This window comes from Hyperolius riggenbachi, chromosome 12 (assembly GCF_040937935.1).
Source record: "Hyperolius riggenbachi isolate aHypRig1 chromosome 12, aHypRig1.pri, whole genome shotgun sequence".
NCBI lineage: Eukaryota > Metazoa > Chordata > Amphibia > Anura > Hyperoliidae > Hyperolius > Hyperolius riggenbachi.
The window spans coordinates 168,634,929-168,655,957 of NC_090657.1; the positions used below are offsets into that span (position 1 = coordinate 168,634,929).

General features: G+C 45.2%; 1 protein-coding gene across 5 annotated transcripts in view; it reads left to right on the forward strand.

The window, feature by feature from the left end:
- Positions 1-21,029, forward strand: part of SYCP2 (synaptonemal complex protein 2) — a 198,514-nt gene that overhangs the window by 14,611 nt on the left and 162,874 nt on the right. For all 5 annotated transcript variants that reach the window (XM_068263662.1, XM_068263657.1, XM_068263661.1 and 2 more), the window contains exons 5-9: positions 2,179-2,283; positions 9,956-9,980; positions 10,066-10,151; positions 16,595-16,683; positions 20,197-20,231. In XM_068263662.1, the coding sequence (XP_068119763.1) occupies positions 2,179-2,283; positions 9,956-9,980; positions 10,066-10,151; positions 16,595-16,683; positions 20,197-20,231 (340 nt within the window). The remainder of the gene's footprint in view (positions 1-2,178; positions 2,284-9,955; positions 9,981-10,065; positions 10,152-16,594; positions 16,684-20,196; positions 20,232-21,029) is intronic.

The window sequence follows — 21,029 nt, forward strand, 5'->3', positions numbered from 1 at the left end:
ATTAGCACAGGGCTTCTCAACCCTGTCCTCAAGTACCACCAACAGTGTATGTTTTGTGGCAATCCACAGAGTAATCAGCTCAGCTGAGACACTAATTACCTCACCTGTGAATGTTTGTGGTTTTCTGCAAGACATTCTGTTGGTGGGCCTGGGGGACAGGGTTGGGACGCCCTGATCTAGTGCGCTTCATTCAGTTGCTTTAAGGACAACTGAAGTGAGAAGTACAGTATATGGAGGCTGCCATATTTATTTCCTTTTAAACAATACCAATTGCCTGGCAGCCCTGCTTGTGTATTTGGCTGCCTTTGTGTCTGGATTGCACCAGAAATAAGCATGCAGCTAATCTTCTGAGATCTGACAATAATGTCAGAAACACCTGATCTGCTGCATGCTTCTTCATGGTCTATGGCTAAATGTATTAGGGGCAAAGGATCAGCAGGACAGCTGATTCGTTGGTGGTCCATATACCTTTCACTTCAGTTGTCTTTTAAGCTACACAAATAATACTGCTGACTGACAGAAACTGCAAACTGCAGAATAAGCATGATATATTCAAAGAAAATATATTATGATTTTATAATCGAAGAAAATACAAAAGGTCTTTCTAAGCTCCACGGGGGATGGGGGCATGGGCCAACGTGATCCTGAGCGACGGGAGGGTGAGGGGAGAGTGCAGCAGCTGGGCGGGTGGGCTAGGGAGGCTTAATACATACCTAATCTTGTGCAGCAGCCGGCGGTAGAGGCTTCCGTCTGACTAGTCACATGATGCTCTGTGTAATCACAGCGGAAGAAGAGGAAGCCTCTACCGCCGGCTGCCGCACAAGATTAGGTATGTATTTGCTGAGTGAAAACAGATCCTATCAATCATTGATCAGATCCATTTTCACTATGTGAACGGGCCACGGACTGAGCCATCCGGATCCGGTGAAGCGGAGACCGGATCTGTTCACCGGATCCGTTTGGCCAAAAACACAGATGTAAACCGGGCCTAAGGCTACATTTACAGTGCTGCATAACCACCACTTTGTAGCGCTGCTTACCGCACTGCAAAGCACCACCTATGTGATGTTAACAGTGCAGTAGGTGCATTGCGGTATAACGGCATGCGGCATTACTTCTAAACACTCACGTTAACAGTAAATTAAACATACTTTATTGACTGCTTGCATTACTATATTTGACAGTGCGCAGATAACGTGCAGTGCTGCTTTCCTGATCTTTTGCGCTCCTGCTGTTACAGGGAACACCACAGCCACTGTGAACGTAGCCTATTTGGCAATCCAGCCCTCTAAGCTACTTTCACACTATGCACATTGTGTGATGAAAAGTCACATTGTGGATTAGGCGTTTGATGCATACAGGTCATTATGCTTCATTGCTAACGCACACATTGTCCAGTAAACACACAGCATGTTGCACAGCATTATGATGGAAACCATTGCTGATGAACTGATGCGACAGAACACAAGAGATGCCGTTTAGAAGGAGCCTAAGGCCTGGAACCCACTAGAGCGATTTTTTGAGCGCTTTAAATTGCTAGCGATTTCCCTAAACGCTCTGCCAATGTAAATGGATGTGACAGATTCCGCTAGAGCGATCGAAGTTAAGGAAATCACAATTGCAGGACATGAAGCATTTTGGGAGTGTTTCCATTTGAATGAATTGTATAGGAGCATGGAAATCACTCCCAAAAACGCTATCACAAATCGCTAGCGATTGCGCTTTCTACTGGGTTCCTGCCCTCAGAATGTAACACAACATAAACCTTGGCTGATGTACCTCTCAGTCTGGAGACGTGTGTGTGTGTGTGTGTGTGTATTCTACCTGCTATACAGAATTCATAGCACTGGCATCGTCACACACTTATCTGACACCATGGGCATGATTCACAAAGCTTTGTCACCTGTTTATCTGTTTTCACCTGATCTATGTTACATTTTAAGCTCCCAAAGAGCAATAATATAATCAAGGCAAAAAAAAGTAATATTGAAATGAAGTTAATCAGGAACAACAATCAATTAGGTGAGAAGTCATTTATGAGAAGTTTTATGAATAGAGCTCTATGAAACAAATACTGTACATATATTACAAATAAAATGCGGTATTATATCCTCATCTGCAATAGTTCTTGATTTGTATGAATTTAACAGCAAACTTCTTTCTTTCATCATTGATCACATGGTGGTTTGGTTTGGAAAGATCAGAGACATCCTAATGTGCCTGGGAAGCGTGAAGAATGAAGCCTTGCTGAATCTGACTGAAGACTTCTTTGATCTGCTCATGGTAAGCAGATCTTAGGCCCCTTTCAGGCGGACGCCTGAACTGCACATTTGCTGAGCAGTTTGGTCTCCCATCAGCCGCCCGCCAGTGCAATACGGGTGCAATTTAAATGCAGTGGTTTACACACGGTGGAGAAATACTACATGTCGAGTCTGTTGGGGTTTAAGTGTTTGGCACAATCTGATATTTGATGTGCCCTCTTCTGCAATACTGCCCACTTCTAGAAGTATACGATCAGCAGAGAGTGTCATGCTGATGCTAGCACATTGTAAGCTGATGAGCATTGTATACATGCACAACATTTGCATCAACTTGGGCCTCTTTTCCACGTGCTGTGGAACTGTGTGCTCAGCAAGTTACCAGGAAGCAGCGAGGCGTTGCCAGACCGCAGCAAGCAGTTACCAGGCAGCAGTGAGAGTTTGAGAGGCATTTCACTGCCTATCAACAGTCCTTGGAAATTAGGTCTTAGCACATCAGTGGGTCCCAGGCACCAGCCAGGAGTTTGCTAGCGCTTGGTACAAGCAATGAAGAGGCGGACGGCGCACTGACTGGCATCTAAGTGCGGCCGTGCCTATCACACCGCTTTGTGATTGGAGAACTGTTGCCTATAAGGTTTCCTGCTGGGTCCCCTAAACTAGACTAACGTCAAAAAGTCTGTTTGGGCCATAGTGGGAAACAAGCCTAATACTTCTTGCTGGGGGTCTCGTTATATGACTGGGGATTAATATACTGTTATCCTTACCTGCACTCGATTGTTGTGAGAATGATCTGTACGTGTGACCAGTGAGAGACTTATCCTGCTCTTCATGCACATAGTATGCAGCTTGGGATTGGCTCACTCCAAAAGCATCAGATCTCCCTTCTGGGGGCCATGTGCTCTATGCTGACATCCTCTGGCTCCTGGTCATGTGATATGATGTCATGTGATGGGGGTCAGAGGATGGCAGCTTAGAGCGTGTGGCTTCAGGGAGGCAGAGGAGACACGATGCAGCATGAATCTGGTAATATCACAAAAGCACTCCCTGTGCTGCTGGGGTGGAGGTGGAGCAGGTCTCCATAGCCCCTGGGCCCCCTGCAGTCGCAGGAGCTATAGTTACTGCAGTGCATGTCACTGATCGTCTCTGGAGATAAGAAGCATAGATGTTCAGTGACAAGAAGTAAAAATCTTGCACTTTGCAGACACTACACAAAAAACACTTCACAGATAGAGAACAGGTATTTGCTATTTAAAATGTTGGTAAATAGTGTTACATTTTGTGAAGTTTTTATGTGATCCATAAGGCAGAAAGCATATTTGGTGCTGGCAAATAGGGATAGTCAGCAAGATGCAAAGAATTCCAAGTTGATGCAGGATTATGCAAATTCTGTATGCAAAATGGACCAATCAAATCCCACCAAGGTACAATACAATTGGCCTGTTTTCCAGCAGCATAGACATAAATAATTCTGCATAACTAGGAATTATTTGCATTTTGTTGATCACCCTTCTTGTGAATAGAGATATTATTCATTATGGCTTACTTGTAAATTTTGCGCACTTTCTGCCTGATTTGATTGGTCGGTTATGCACTTTATATTCAGTTTGCTTGTAAGTTGGATTATTAGGATTGATGAATGCTAATTTTTCTGACTAGAAAGTTAACCCCCTTGGCGGTATGAAAAATACCGCCAGGGGGCAGCGCAGCAGTTTTTTTTTTAATTTTTTTTTTTTTTTAAATCATGTAGCGAGCCCAGGGCTCGCTACATGATAGCCGCTGCTCAGCGGCATCCCCCCAGCCCCGCCGATCGCCTCCGGCGATAGACGATCAGGAAATCCCGTTCAAAGAACGGGATTTCCTGGAGGGCTTCCCCCGTCGCCATGGCGACGGGGCGGGATGACGTCACAGACGTCAGCGACGTCGGGACGTCATTGGGAGACCCGATCCAGCCCTTGGCGCTGCCTGGCACTGATTGGCCAGGCAGCGCAGGGGTCGGGGGGGGCGCACGCCGCACCGGATAACGGCGATCGGGGTGCTGGCGCAGCTAGCAAAGTGCTAGCTGCGTCCAGCAAAAAAAAAAAAAAATTATGTAAATCGGCCGAGCAGGGCCTGAGCGGCACCCTCCGGCGGCTTACCCCGTGTCACACACGGGGTTACCGCTAAGGAGGTTAAAAAGTGAGTTAGCCCAAATGATCAATTTATTAGCTCCAGTCTACATTGGAATTTTCCAGATTATCTCTTGTTGGGAACTGAAATGCAACAAAGCAGTTGAAGTTTCCTTTTCTCAGGCCTCTTTTCCACGAACTGTTGATAGGCAGTGAAATGCCTCTCAAACTCTCACAACTGCTCGCTGCTGCCTGGTAACTGTTTGCTGCTGCTGCTGCCTGAGCTCACAGCTCAACAGTTCGTGGAAAGGAGACCTTAGTGAGTGGAGCCTCCCCTCAGCCAACTTTGCTCAGAACTGATCAGGTTCATGGTGTTGATTGATTAATCAGCTGCAGAGGTGATCAGTGATCTTTAGGCCTCCTTTCCACGGACTGTTGAGCTGTGTGCTCAGCAAGCAGTTACCAGGAAGAAGTAAGCAGTTATCATGCAGTTACCAGGCAGCAGTGAGCAGTTGAGAGAGTTTGAGAGGCATTTCACTGCCTATCAACAGTTCATGGAAAAGAGGCCTAAAATAGCATGGAACCAGAATCAGAGCCACACAAGCTCAGCAGCTGGTGATGTTTGGCTCAGTTTGAAGCTACATGCACGGTTAGGCCTCTTTTCCACGGACCGTTGAACCATGTACTCAGCAAGCAGTTGCCAGGCAGTAGTGAGCAGTTGTGAGAGTTTGAGAGGCATTTCATTGCCTATCAACAGGCCTTGGAAAAGAGGCCTTATTTGCACGTCAGTCATTTCTAATCATCTGTCAGTAAATTAATTATTTACAAAACCGTGAAAAGTTCTGGTTCCACCTGCAGGGATTCCATCTCCCATGGAGCAAAATTAAAATTATCCAAAGCCAATTCTAATGAGCAAGTGCTAGAGAAACGTCTGAGGCCAGAGTCACACTAAGGCCACATACAGACATCAGACCATAGTCTTTGGAAAATGAAAGATCACAGACCAATCTTACCACCCTTCCTGTAGTATAAGAGCCATACTCTACACAGTCTTTTCTATGGAGCTGAACTCCACATCAGGAAAAAATCTTTGCAAGATGCTGCACACACAGATGCTGTACAGACACAAAAGATCAGTATCTGCAAAAGATCTGTTCCTGCCAAAAATCCATTCCTGCAAATTGCAATGATAGTCTATGAGATCTGCAGATCATCATACACACATGATTTAACTGACATTCATCTGCAGATCAGATCCATCAGGATGGATTTTCAGATCTGCAGATCTGCAGATGAATGTCAGTTAAATCATGTGTGTATGATGATCTGCAGATCTCATAGACTATCATTGCAATTTGCAGGAATGGATTTTTGGCAGGAACAGATCTTTTGCAGATACTGATCTTTTGTGTCTGTACAGCATCTGTGTGTGCAGCATCTTGCAATGATTTTTTTTCTGATGTGGAGTTCAGCTCCATAGAAAAGACTGTGTAGAGTATGGCTCTTATACTACAGGAAGGGTGGTAAGATTGGTCTGTGATCTTTCATTTTCCAAAGACTATGGTCTGATGTCTGTATGTGGCCTTAGAATCGAATGAGTTTTCCCATAACACATAGGGCTCTATTCATAAAACATTTGCGGGAAAAAAAATCTTGGAGGGAAAACACCGCATCAGTATTTTAGACTTTTGTGTGCTAATTCATAAAAATGTTATACTTGCGATAAAAGGTTGGGGAATTCCCGCACTAAACTAGCGGTGCTGGCTGACTTGATACATTTTCTGAGTACATTTGAAATCGGCGCCGGTAGACTTGGGCGCAGGATACAGCTGTTCTACGGCTGATCCTGCTTCTGCACAAGTCCGGGCCATTTTAATTACTATTCCCCCTCCAGGCCGCCATGGATAGTGAGGGAATGAAATAATTCAGCTTCCAGCGATTGCTGGAGGCCAAATTATTGTGTTTAAGCAACTTCAGCTCCGTCTTCTGACGGAGCCGACGTTACTCACTGAGCGCTGCAATAGGAGTAATTCCTATTGTAGTCTATGGAGGCGCCGGCTGCGCCCAAATCTAGCAGCGATGAAAAGCACTGCTCCGACATTTTCTCTGTGCAGAGACAGTTACTATAAAGGAGGCAGCCCCAACTTCCCTTTTTAAACTGCCTCTCCTTGCCCTGAATCTGTCTAAGGGCGCGATTCCACTTGAGCGGTGCGCGTCTGCGAGACGTGCGCCGGCTCTTCTGGGTCTGCGGGGAAAGCAGACGAATCCATGAGATCCGCAGCCTCCCGCGACGATTCGGATGGAAAAGCCGGCCGAATCGCTAGCGGTAGCGATTCGGCCGCCGTTATCATTGCACCCTATGGCAGAGTTTCCCCGCACCATTCGCCTGTGGGTAAACTCTGCGGATTCGCGGCGGTTTCCGCTCAAGTGGAAACGCGCCCTAATAGTCTTTCTAAACAATCTATTTAATTGCCGCAGCTTAGAAGAACTTCCAGAAATGTTACACATGCAGCCTTTCTGATGTGAAATGTATCTGAAAACAGGTACCCGAGGGGTTAAAAAACACAGCCTTGGTATTCCTGGATGCCATGTTTGCTCTGCTCTCTCTGCGGCTGCCTGGGAGGTCTTTCTCCATTAGCTTGGCTTATCGCATTGTCTAAACAGCCGGTATTCTCCGTTCCCATTCCGCCTGCTCTAATCTTTATGAATGAACCTTCAGTGACGTGTTGTGATAATCACCGCACAAGGCGGTAATTTCCCGCACTGCTCAGGAATTGTAGCTTTTCATGCGGATACAACTTTTATAAATGGACACTTTGCTAAATGGTCGGTAAAGTCAGCTGTTTTGAGCATTTTCGCATGCGGGAATGCTTTATGAATAGAGGCCAACTCATACAGTTGCACTGTGTATAGCGATTTCCTCAGCGCTTTCAAAGAGTTCAGGTAAGTGCCGGGAGGCGTTAAATAAATAAAAAAATCAAAAACCCCTGGCGTCAGCGGTTTCAATTTTAGATGTGAACAAAGCCTAAAGGTGGGTACACACATCAGATAAAACAATTGTAGAACAGAGGCGCCAGCAGGAAAAAAATGGATAAGACGTTTAAAAATTGCTTGGAGGAAGTGGTGGACTTGCCTCCAGAAAGCAGACACGAAAGACTGTCTGTATAGTAACAATCACATTTATTATTACCCCAAAAACACGCAGCTAGCAAAGTGCGAAAGCGGTATTTTCCTGCATGGATTTTTGTTACCGAACACACTTTTATAATAGCCAAAGTGGGGTGTGCGTAATTATTCAGCTCCCTTTGGTCTGAGTGCAGTCAGTTGCCCATAGACATTGCCTGATGAGTGCTAATGACTAAATAGAGTGCACCTGTGTGTAATCTAATGTCAGTACAAATACAGCTGCTCTGTGACAGCCTCAGAGGTTGTCTAAGAGAATATTGGGAGCAACAACACCATGAAGTCCAAAGAACACACCAGACAGGTCTGGGATCAAGTGATTGAGACATTTAAAGCGGGCTTCGGCTACAAAAAGATTCCCAAAGCCTTAAACATCCTACGGAGCACTGTTCAAGCGATCATTCAGAAATGGAAGGAGTATGGCACAACTGTAAACCTGCCAAGACAAGGCCGTCCACCTAAACTCACAGGCCGAACAAAGCGCTGATCAGAAATGCAGTCGAGGCCCATGGTGACTGGACGGGTTGCAGAGATCTACAGCTCAGGGGTGGGAATCTGTCCATAGGACAACTATTAGTCGTGCACTGTACAAAGTTGGCCTTTATGGAAGAGTGGCAAGAACAAAGTCATTGTTAACAGAAAAGCATAAGAAGTCCTGTTTGCAGTTTTCCACAAGCCATGTGGGGGACACTGCAAACGTGGAAGAAAATGCTCTGGTCAGATGAGACCAAAATTGAATTTTTTGGCCAAAATGCTATGTGTAGCGGAAAACTAACACTGCACATCAGTCTGAACACACCATCCCCACTGTCAAATATGGTGGTGTCAGCATCATGCTATGGGGGTGCTTCTCTTCAGCAGGGACAGGGAAGCTGGTCAGAGTTGATGGAAAGATGGATGGAGCCAAATACAGGGCAATCTTGGAAGAAAACCTCTTGGAGTCTGCAAAAGACTTGAGACTGGGGTGGAGGTTCACCTTCCAGCAGGACAATGACCCTAAACATAAAGCCAGGGCAACAATGAAATGGTTTAAAACAAAACATATCCATGCGTTAGAATGGCCCAGTCAAAGTCCAGATCTAAATCCAATCGAGAATCTGTGGCAAGATCTGAAAACTGCTGTTCACAAACATTGTCCATCTAATCTGACTGAGCTGGAGTTGTTTTGCAAAGGAGAATGGGCAAGGATTTCAGTCTCTAGATGTGCAAAGCTGGTAGAGACATGAAGAAAGGAGAGAAGCGGGCACTGCTGCATAAAAATCCCTTTATTGTGGCCGGGGGAGTGGTTGCAGTGTGAGGGGGAGGGTTGCCTGACAGCTGTTTCGCAGGTATGCAACCTGCTTCTTCAGAGGCCCGGCCACAATAAAGGGATTTTTATGCAGCAGTGCCCGCTTCTCTCCTTTCTTCAAGACGCTGTGGCATATCAATGCACGTTGCAAGTAAGCCCACCTGTGGCCGTTCCATCCCTGCCGCATACTGGTGCCAGTTTTTTCTTTATTTTTCCTTTTCAACAATAATCATAAGGCTGGTAGAGACATACCCTGAAAGACTGGCAGCTGTAATTGCAGCAAAAGGTGGTTCTACAAAGTATTGACTCAGGGGGCTGAATAATTATGCACACCCTACTTTGCAGTTATTTATTTGTAAAAAAAAAAATGGATTAGTGTAGGCATCAGGGATTAGTTTAGTGGGAGTCGGGAGTTTTTGTAGTATAGTGCCTGGGGGGGGGGGGGGGGGGGGGGGCATCAGGGATTAGTGTAGTGTGACTGGTGGGAATTGGGAGTTTTTTTTGTATAGTGTCTGGGGGGCGGGCATCAGGGATTAGTGTAGTGTGACTGGTGGGAATCGGGAGTTTTTGTAGTATAGTGCCTAGGGTATTAGTGTAGTTGGTAGGGGTAGCTGGTGTCAGTGTAGCTGGGCAGCGTAGCTTAGATAGAGTAGATTAGAGACAGTTTGGGGGGAGGGAGGAAAGTGTCGATAAGACGCCCCTGCACCATGGATGCACCAAGTTTAGTTTTTTGTTCCCTCCCCCCTGATTTTTACCCTCTAAACCTAGGTGCATCTTATAGTCTGAAAAATATGGTATTTAGAATATCTGTGGAATAAAGCTATATTCTATCTCATACTGTGTGCCACACTTGCTCTGCGGGTAGAAATGGGAGCCTTGCTGTTGATTTAATTACTTTTCATATTAATCACTTTTTTTTGAGGGGGAGGGGGGTGTAAGGATACCAATAAATGTGTCCACATCTGTATTTTCACTTGTATGATACATGCAGCTGTGAGTGAACATCCATTTTGTGTGGGTCTGCGTTACATTAGTGTGGGCAATGTGTCCACGAGAGTGACTGCACCGACATTCAGGAAAGAGCTTTGTCTGTATGGCTTATGATGTCCTCTCGTTTGCAGGTTGTGCATGAACACAGCAGTGATGGTAAGTGAAATGGGTTTTTGCTTTTTTGTTTATTTCACTCATGGTCCGTCATACTAGCACAGTGACTTCTTCTTCTACCCCATAGGTAAAACACAGATACTGGAACGTTTTATTGTAAGGACGTGCTCCTTAGTGTCAGAAACAACGATAAACACTTTCATAAAGCAAGCGGTATGTTATCATTCAGTAAACAACTTTCCTGCAACTTTGTCACACCTTTTTATTCATTTTTAAATATTAACATATCTGCTCAATAACAGGGTTTGAACCTGCTTCTTTAATAGACACACTAAACCTATAAAACTACACACACCAGTGTTTATAGTATAAATACTAAATAATAATGAAAATTACAATAATAATATGGGGTCCTTATACTTACCTGTCCATTGGTTTGGACGTGGTCCCATCTGCTGCACCATTCTGCCCTCCTGTTCAGTGAAGGAGCAGCATGCTTTGTCCACTTGGCATGACCAGGGGCAGCACGGACAAGGGTCATAATTGTTGCAGCACAAGTGGAACTTGTCCCATACAAATGCCCAGCACGGGCATTTGTATGGGACAAGTGCCACTTCTGCTGCAACAATTATGACCCTTGCACTAGGGAATGGGGAGGACTTGGGAACTGATGGTATGAATGACGGGACAGTGAAAAATGCCTGCTCAATAGGTTGTTGAGTGCAATAATCTATATTTAAATAGTGCTAAACAGCTCCTTGTCTGAAGCGGTGCCCACATAGGTGATGCACACCATATCCAAAATGAAAAAAACCCACAAAACATTCCGCTTATATTATAAACACCTGCGGCTTTTGTAGGGTGTTTGGCTCTATAGTAAGAGTACTCTCATGCACATACACAGGCCACATGCATCACATACATGCCAGCACACAAAGCCTATGACATCAGAGTCTCCAGGTATGAATAATAATAATTCCTATATTTTTATAGTGCTTTCCTGCTGTTGGACTAAAAGCGCTTGCGAGGCAGCCACTAGAGCACACTCAGGCAGTAGCAGTGCTATGGAGTCTTGCCCAAGAACTTTTTACTGAATAGGTGCTGGCTTACTGGATAGGTAGAGCTGAGATTTGAACCCAGGTGTCCTGTGTCAGAGCCCTTTACCATTACACTATCCAGCCATTATCTTGTTATATTCCGGGTATGCAATGTCAGAGCACCCCCATTGGATCCAGTATCAGTGGACTGCACTATGTTCATGCACTATGCATGTATCAAGATGTGTAAAAGTTTTGTCCTATCTTGACAAAGCCCTGGAAATTTGGGTGAAACATGTTGATTGGTGCTGCAGCCTGAGGAAGCGGTGTTTCTATGACGCTCTATCAGGTGATCAATCTGTCAGCTGAGATAGCGTTACAGAAATGTAAGGCTATAAGAACTGTATTCTGATTCTACAAAGCACAATAGGCTTGATTCATTAACCACTTCCCGACCGCCTAACGCACAGAGGCGGCCGGGAAGTGGACCCCGCAAGGACCAGCTCACCCACAGAGGTGGCGGTCCTTTTAGGGGCATGGGCGGAGCGATCGCGCCATCCGTGACGCGATCCTCCGCCGGCGCCTGACTCCGCTCACCCGCCGCAACATCCCGCCGGCCATACGGAAGCGCCAGCGGGATGTTAACCCCACGATCGCCGCATACAAAGTGTATAATACACTTTGTAATGTTTACAAAGTGTATTATACAGGCTGCCTCCTGCCCTGGTTGTCCCAGTGTCCGAGGGACCACCAGGGCAGGCTGCAGCCACCCTAGTCTGCACCCAAGCACACTGATCTCCTCCCCCCCCCCTGCCCCCTGATCACCCACAGCACCCCTCAGACCCCACCCCCCTGACCCCTGTTTACACCTAATCACCCATCAATCACTCCCTGTCAATATCTGTCAATGCTATTTTTTTTAACCCTAAACTGCCCCCTGGGGACTACTGATCACCCCACCCCCCACCCCTCAGATTCTCCCCAGACCCCCCCCCCCCCCCCCCCCCCTGTGTACTGTATACCTCTATCCCCCTGATCACATGTCAATCACCCATCAATCACCCCCTGTCACTGCCACCCATCAATCAGCCCCTAACCTGCCCCTTGCGGGCAATCTGATCACCCACCCACACCAATAGATCGCCCGCAGATCCGATGTCAGATCACCTCCCAAGTGCAGTGTTTACATCTGTTCTCTACCCTAAACACCCACTAATTACCCATCAATCACCCTCTATCACCACCTGTCACTGTTACCCATCAGATCAGACCCTAATCTGCCCCTTGCGGGCACCCAATCACCCGCCTACACGCTCAGATTGCCCTCAGACCCCCCCTTATCAATTCGCCAGTGCATTAGTTACATCTGTTCTTCCCTGTAATAACCCACTGATCACCTGTCAATCACCCCCTGTCACTGCCACCCATCATTCACCCCCTGGCACTGCCACCCATCAATCAGCCCCTAACCTGCCCCTTGCGGGCAATCTGATCACCCACCCACACCAATAGATCGCCCACAGATTCGACGTCAGATCACCTCCCAAGTGCAGTGTTTACATCTGTTCTTTACCCTAAACACCCACTAATTGCCCATCAATCACCACCTGTCACTGTTACCCATCAGATCAGACCCTAATCTGCCCCTTGCGGGCACCCAATCACCCGCCTACACGCTCAGATTGCCCTCAGACCCCCCCCCCCCCCTTATCAATTCGCCAGTGCATTAGTTACATCTGTTCTTCCCTGTAATAACCCACTGATCACCTGTCAATTACCCCCTGTCACTGCCACCCATCAATCACCCCCTGGCACTGCCACCCATCAATCACCCCCTGTCACTACCACCCATCAATCAGCCCCTAACCTGCCCCTTGCGGGCAATCTGATCACCCACCCACACACACCAATAGATCGCCCGCAGATCCGCCGTCAGATCACCTCCCAAGTGCATTGTTTACATCTGTTCTCTCCTCCAAACACCCACTAATTACCCTTCAATCACCCCCTGTCACTGCTATCCATCAGATTAGACCCCTATCTGCCCCTAGGGTACTCAATCACCCGCCCACACCCTCAGAACGCCCTCAGACCCCAGCCCTGATCACCTTGCCAGTGCATTGCTTGCATCTATTCCCCCCTCTAATCACACCTTGAGACACCCATCAATCACTTCCTGTCACCCCCTAGCACACCTACCCATCAGATCAGGCCCTAATTTGCCCCGTGTGGGCTCCTGATCACTCGGCCAAATCCTCAGATCCCCCTCAGACCCCCTTCCGATCACCTCCCCAGTGCATTGATTGCATCTATTTTCCCCTCTAACTACCCCCTGAGACACCCATCAATCACCTCCTGTCACCCCCCTAGCACTCCTATCCATCAGATCAGGCCCAATACAACCTGTCATCTAAAAGGCCACCCTGCTTATGACCGGTTCCACAAAATTCGCCCCCTCATACACCACCTGTCATCAAAATTTGCAGATGCTTATACCCCTGAACAGTCATTTTGAGACATTTGGTTTCCAGACTACTCACGGTTTTGGGCCCGTAAAATGCCAGGGCGGTATAGGAACCCCATAAGTGACCCCATTTTAGAAAAAAGACACCCCAGTGTACTCTGTTAGGTGTATGACGAGTTCATAGAAAATTTTATTTTTTGTCAAAAGTTAGCGGAAATTGATTTTTATTGTTTTTTTTTTCACAAAGTGTCATTTTTCACTAACTTGTGACAAAAAATAAAATCTTCTATAAACTCGCCATACACCTAACGGAATACCTTGGGGTGTCTTCTTTCTAAAATGGGGTCACTTGTGGGGTTCCTATACTTCCCTGGTATTTTAGGGGCCCTAAACCGTGAGGAGTAGTCTAGAAAACAAATGCCTCAAAATGACCTGTGAATAGGACTTTGGGCCCCTTAGCGCACCTAGGCTGCAAAAAAGTCTCACACATGTGGTATCACCGTACTCAGGAGAAGTAGTATAATGTGTTTTGGGGTGTATTTTTACACATACCCATGCTAAGTGGGAGAGATATCTCTGTAAATGGACAATTGTGTGTAAAAAAAAAATCAAACAATTGTCATTTACAGAGATATTTCTCCCACCCAGCATGGGTATGTGTAAAAATACACCCCAAAACACATTATACTACTTCTCCTGAGTACGGCGGTACCACATGTGTGGCACTTTTTTACACCCTAAGTGCGCTAAGGGGCCCAAAGTCCAATGAGTACCTTTAGGATTTCACAGGTCATTTTGCGACATTTGGTTTCAAGACTACTCCTCACGGTTTAGGGCCCCTAAAATGCCAGGGCAGTATAGGAACCCCACAAATGACCCCATTCTAGAAAGAAGACACCCAAAGGTATTCCGTTAGGAGTATGGTGAGTTCATAGAAGATTTTATTTTTTGTCACAAGTTAGCGGAAAATGACACTTTGTGAAAAAAAACAATACAAATCAATTTCCGCTAACTTGTGACAAAAAATAAAATCTTCTATGAACTCACCATACTCCTAACGGAATACCTTGGGGTGTCTTCTTTCTAAAATGGGGTCATTTGCAGGGTTCCTATACTGCCCTGGCATTTTAGGGGCCCTAAACCATGAGGAGTAGTCTGGAAATCAAATTCCGCAAAATGACCTGTGAAATCCTAAAGGTACTCATTGGACTTTGGGCAGTTAGGGTGCAAAAAAGTGCCACACATGTGGTATCGCCGTACTCGGGAGAAGTAGTACAATGTGTTTTGGGGTGTATTTTTACACATACCCATGCTGGGTGGGAGAAATATCTCTGTAAATGGACAATTGTGTGTAAAAAGAAAATAAAAAAATGGTCATTTACAGAGATATTTCTCCCACCCAGCATGGGTATGTGTAAAAATACACCCTCAAAACACATTGTACTACTTCTCCTGAGTACGGCAATACCACATGTGTGGCACTTTTTTGCAGCCTAACTGCGCTAAGGGGTCCAAAGTCCAATGAGCACCTTTAGGCTTTACAGGGGTGCTTACAATTAGGCACCCCCAAAATGCCAGGACAGTAAACACACCCCACAAATGACCCCATTTTGGAAAGTAGACACTTCAAGGTATTCAGAGAGGGGCATGGTGAGTCCGTGGCAGATTTCATTTTTTTTTTGTCGCAAGTTAGAAGAAATGGAAACTTTTTTTTTTTTTTTTTTTTTTTTTGTCACAAAGTGTCATTTTCCGCTAACTTGTGACAAAAAATAATATCTTCTATGAACTCACCATGCCTCTCAGTGAATATTTTGGGATGTCTTCTTTCCAAAATGGGGTCATTTGGGGGGTATTTATACTATCCTGGAATTCTAGCCCCTCATGAAACATGTCAGGTGGTCAAAAAAGTCAGAGATGCTGGAAAATGGGAAAATTCACTTTTTGCACCATAGTTTGTAAACGCTATAACTTTTACCCAAACCAATAAATATAGGCTGAATTGGTTTTTTTTAATCAAAAACATGTTTGTCCACATTTTTCGCGCTGCATGTATACAGAAATTTTACTTTATTTGAAAAATGTCAGCACAGAAAGTTAAAAAAATCATTTTTTTGACAAAATTCATGTCTTTTTTGATGAATATAATAAAAAGTAAAAATCGCAGCAGCAATCAAATAGCACCAAAAGAAAGCTTTTTTAGTGACAAGAAAAGGAGGCAAAATTCATTTAGGTGGTAGGTTGTATGAGCGAGCAATAAACCGTGAAATCTGCAGTGGTCTGAATGGAAAAAAAGTGCCTGGTCCTTAAGGGGGGTAAAGCCCACGGTCCTCAAGTGGTTAAGACACATAGCACGCCTTATCAAAGTTAACAAGCCTTATCAGAGTAGCGCTACGAACTTATGGCTGCTAATTAGCAATGACGAGAGCTCCACTCATCCTGCCCTGAGCCCCTGCATGTTCGTAGTGCAAGCTATTCTACTCTGATAAGGCGTGTTTACTTTGATAAGGCATGCTATTTGTCTTAGTCACGTGTGTCGATCTCCAGGCCTGGAGGGCCAGATCCATGCCAGTGTTTAGGATGGACTGAGAAAGAGAGAAATGTGTTCTACCTGATGGACCACACCTTTCCTGATTCAGACTCATCAATTCATTTGTGCTGTGTCAAAAATATGTGAGGATCTCGGCCCTCGTAGGACCGGTTTGACATACCTGGTCTTAGTGAATCAAGGCCATTATGTGCATACATATGAACTGGCCGCCGGGAGACTTGGGACACAGGATACAACCGGTATATGACTTATCCTGCTGCTGCACAAGTTCCAGGCAGCTATTGCTGGAGGCCACAATACAGTATTTTAAAAGTAACTTCAGCTCCGTTTTCTGACGGCGGTGAAGTTACTCACTGAGCGCCACTTTAGCCATAATTCCTATTACGGTCTATTGTGGCGCCAGCTGCGCCTAAATATCCTGAGCAGTAATTATAGCGCTCACAATATGTTCCATCACCTTATACAGAAGTATTGAAGCAAAGAGGTAAAATGTCTGTGCACTCTTACAGTGAAAGAACAAGGGCTTAGTGTTACATTACAGAGGTCTGAACTCTTCCTGCTCTTCATGTGAATTCATCTTCAGTTTACACCCTTTCCTTTCCCACAGGCTGTGCTCAAGCTGAACCTCATGCTGGACAATATACCTCCAGGGCTCAGGAAGAAACTAATTTTCACTAATGAGATGATGACCATTATGTAAATATTTGCTTTATTGTTTAATTGCTTCCTTTAAATATGCTTTGGTTAAACGATAACTCCTGATAAATCATTTAGGTTCCTCAGAGTCCCAAAATCATAACTTCAATGTACACCTTTTCAAATAATAAAGGGGCCGATTGGGAAGCAAAGCACAGCCTATGTCTCCCACTACTGTCTTAGAGTGGCGTCCTCTGCTGCTTTGACCATTAGGCAGTTCAGTAGTGGTTGATTTAAACTGAGGGCCAGAACATGGCAAAAAACGCTAGTGGATCCGCAAATGCTAGCGGTTTTTGAAGTGGTTTCCAGAGCGATTCTAGGCATGTTTAGAGCAATGTTCTAAACATGCCTAGCATTTTTGGAGCGTTTTTTTTGTGTAGGGTTTTTTATATATTGGTACAGTAGAGCTGTATCTGAACAGCTACTGTAACAAAAACGCTTGGAAAACCGCTCTGATCTATAGTTTGTCACAGTGGTTTTCCACTTTCCTATACTTAACATTGATGCAGAATTGCCTCAGAAATCAGCAAAAATACTGCAGGACCCAAGTTTGCGTTTGGGAAAAAACGAACCGCTCTGGTGTGCACCATCCCATTGCAATATATTAGCCAATCGGTTTTTAGCCCGCAAGCGTTTTTAAAAAGGCTCAGAACCGCTCTTGGTGTGCACCAGCCCTGAAGCTCATCTCAGAGGAAGAGGTCATGTCATGTGACCTGCATCAGCTTTTAATCACTTTCACTGCCCTTTGCATAACACAATGTCATCACCGGGGAAGGTTAACTGAGCAGTTAACACTAAAATAGTCCACCACTGCATATTTTTATTGAAATCTGCATCACAGCAACTGCTGTAGTAAAGGTCAGTCCAGGTTATCACGGTTTCATGCTATGCACGGTGACAGGGAATATGCTGTCACTATACATAGCAAAAAAAAACCTTGTTCCTAGAGTCTCCATTGCATCATGCATGGCATATATAGCATTGCTATGTACGATACGTTTTACTTTATTACGGTGTCCAAAACTATCGGATCCTCACCACAGTGCTTCCATTGTAAACAGGCATGTATGAATGTATCTTGTACATTACATAGGATCCGTCAATATCTGTGTACACACATCCTTTTGGACTGGCCAATTTTATCACTTCCATGTAGTATGAGAGATCACCTGAACAATCTATTCATAGCACTGTATTCATAATCTTTTGTCCCTCACACTACATGGAGGTTTACCAGTCATTGGTCAGTTACATTGAATGTGTGTACCAGGCTTATCCACTTCCAATCCAATGTCAGACCTGGTGATTTTTCACTTTTAGCTCAGATGTCAATCCTAGTAAGACAGGGAACATAATGCCTGCCGCTAGGGGTGCTGTTGTTACAACATGGATTTAGATCAAAGTGTTAGGCCTCACACTGGGCCACATGAAATAAGTATTATTTATGCTGCCGGATCCAGTCTGGAACGGCATCGGGCTACTCGGATCAAAGTGTCCGATTAACCTCCCTGGCTGCCAAGGAGCAGCGCAGCACTTTAATTTTTTATTTTTTTAATCATGTAGCTAGCCTAGCGCTAGCTACATGATAGCCGCTGTGCAGCGGCATCCCCCCACCCCCTCCGATCGCCTCTGGCGATCAACGCAAACAGGAAATACCGTTCAGAACGGGATTTCCTGTTTGGCTTCCCCTGTCGCCATGGCGACGATCGTCATGGACTTCATTGGGAGTCCCGATCCACCCCTCAGCGCTGCCTGGCGCAGCGGCGATCGGGAAGTACACGCAGCTAGCAAAGTGCTAGCTGCGTGTACAAAAAAAAAATTATGCAAATCGGAATCGGCCCAGCAGGGCCTGAGAAATCTTCCTGCGTGGCTAGTCCGTGCTCAGCACGGGCTTACCGCCAGGGAGGTTAAGTCCTTTACTTCTCCATGAGACACACCTGCTCCAGTCCACATTCAGACAAAGGTAGTCTGCTGACATTTCTGCACCGATGTTGCAGTTTTTACTGAAATTCAGCTTGATTCATTATGCTTAATGCACTGAAACCGTGTAAGTCAAGTCTTATTACACACATAAATTAAATTAGAGAGACTTAATTATATCCCCTGCCCACTATGCGAGCTACTGGCAGCATAACATGCGCTCCTTAGCAATGGCCGATCCTTGTAAATGCCGTGCGATAGTGACATATTACTACCGCCATACTTCACTAGCCTGGCCGCTACTACGTAGTAGGGACCACACTCTGTCGCGCGGCAAGGAATGACGCCAGTACCAGAATTTAAACTCGCAACCCCCCCTTCCTCCATCATTTTGGCAGAGCCTGTTATGACAGGCTCAGTCAGTTTTACCGCAGGTTCTCTGTGAGGGCCTATTCTCACTTGTAGTCGCAAAACACTAGTGTTTTGCGTGGGTGATTTTAGTGTGGGAAAATCACTGAACACTCTTGCACATTTTAAGCACTATGTTGCGATTGCTCTTGAATTGTGGAAAAATGCTGCATGCACTGCACTTTGCGATTGCTGCTAATCGGGCATCACCCGTGATCGGCAGCAATCACAGCATTGATATCACTGTCATTAGATTAGTATTGCGCTAGCGCTTTAAAAAGCGCTGGTGCTCACCAGAGATTCGCTTATTAGCGGGAATCGCCCGCTAGTCGCCCCAGTGAGAACGGACCGTAAGGGCTTTCTGATCTACCATGTGTATGCTAAAGCATCCTTTCTAGCTTTCTATCCAGTAAAGGTTTTTTTTTGAAAATTCTTTTTATTGAAATTTTCAGATTAAACAAAAGTGATAACATAAACAAAACAGTCTGGCCTCCAGCACACGCAGGTGAGGAGGCAGGGAAACCACAAAAAGGAATGCAGAATATTTTCACACATCATACATGTTACATTAAGAGAACCATCTTTAAAGATTGTAAGTAATACAGTACACATTTGGTAGCCAACGCTTTTTACATTATTGCAAATTGAGCAGAAGTAAAAAAAAAAAAAAAAAACATTTCTCTTTGGCTATATAGGCCCATGCCATGAGTAGGAACTATGCCTTTACCAGAAGAGAAGATCCCCACTAAATCTAGGATGGCAAAACAGAATGTACAGCTAATCCCAAATATCTAACCACAATACACTTATACAGTGTCTTTATTAGAGGTCCAGAGCCCCCACACCCTTTTAAACTTAGCTGGATATCCCCTTGCTATATAAGCAACCTTGTATAGATGAAGGGAGTTATTTATCAATTTTTTCCAATATTGGCAGGTTGGAGGGGGCGGTTGTTTCCATTGTAGCACAATCGCCTTCCTGTAGTAAAATAGCAGTAGGCCCAGTAAAGCTTTAACCTTTGCCCTACTCTATTTTGGTTGGAGTTGTTCTTTATCTATCTTGTTCAGCTTTTTCTACACATTTCAATGTTGGTGTTTGCATGAGAATTAGCAATGCTCTTCATCAATACTGTTTTATTTACTATAGAGTATGCAGGATGATTTTCAAACATATCTTTATTTGTAGGTCTGCCATGGGTAAAAGAATTCTCGATGCAGGAGGTAAGCTTATTTTTTATTTCTGAGCATACCTGGACTGATAGGTACATATAGTATTTGTCTACCTTGAAGCAGGGGTCACACCTGGGAGAATCGCACACGGTTTTCCCACATACAGAAATGCTGCAGGTGTGACAGCCCATGTTAATCAACAGGCTAGCTCACATTATTGCGGTTCACGGAAAAAACGTTGCTGCAAATACTTCGTTTCGCACACTGTGTACAATACCAATTGCTGACAGGCATCTGCACAAATTTCCAAGTGTATTGGAAAAATACGCTTCTGCACAATGCAAACACGAAAAATGTTGACAAAAAATGCGTCGCCATAGACTTACATGATTTCCAGTCCGCCGCACAAGCCAGCCACCAATGCAGGGATGTCCTAGCGTTGGCCATGCGGTGAAAACCTCACTTCCAGGACATTGCTCCGGTCAACTGTGGAAAGCCCCATAGACTTTGATTGCCTTATCGTTATTCTGTGGTAGCGCAAAGCAATGTAAACTCCTCGGTGCGAAAGGGGCCTCAGTTTATGTGCTGTAAAGTTGGGGTTCGCAGCCAGCACGCAGTACACAGTTAGTATAAAAACAAAGTCCATTTATTTAACCAGCAGGGTATTAAACAGCTTGAAATCAGCAGTAAAAGGAAAATAACAGGAAGCTTACTTCAGCTTTGGTAAAGGTAAAGTCCAGTTTGTTCAGATACAGCAAGTCTCCAACAGGACCAAACCACACATAATTCACAGTCCAGTGTGTGGCCTGGCCTTCAGCAAGCTTTCAGCAATCTTATTTGTAATACTCT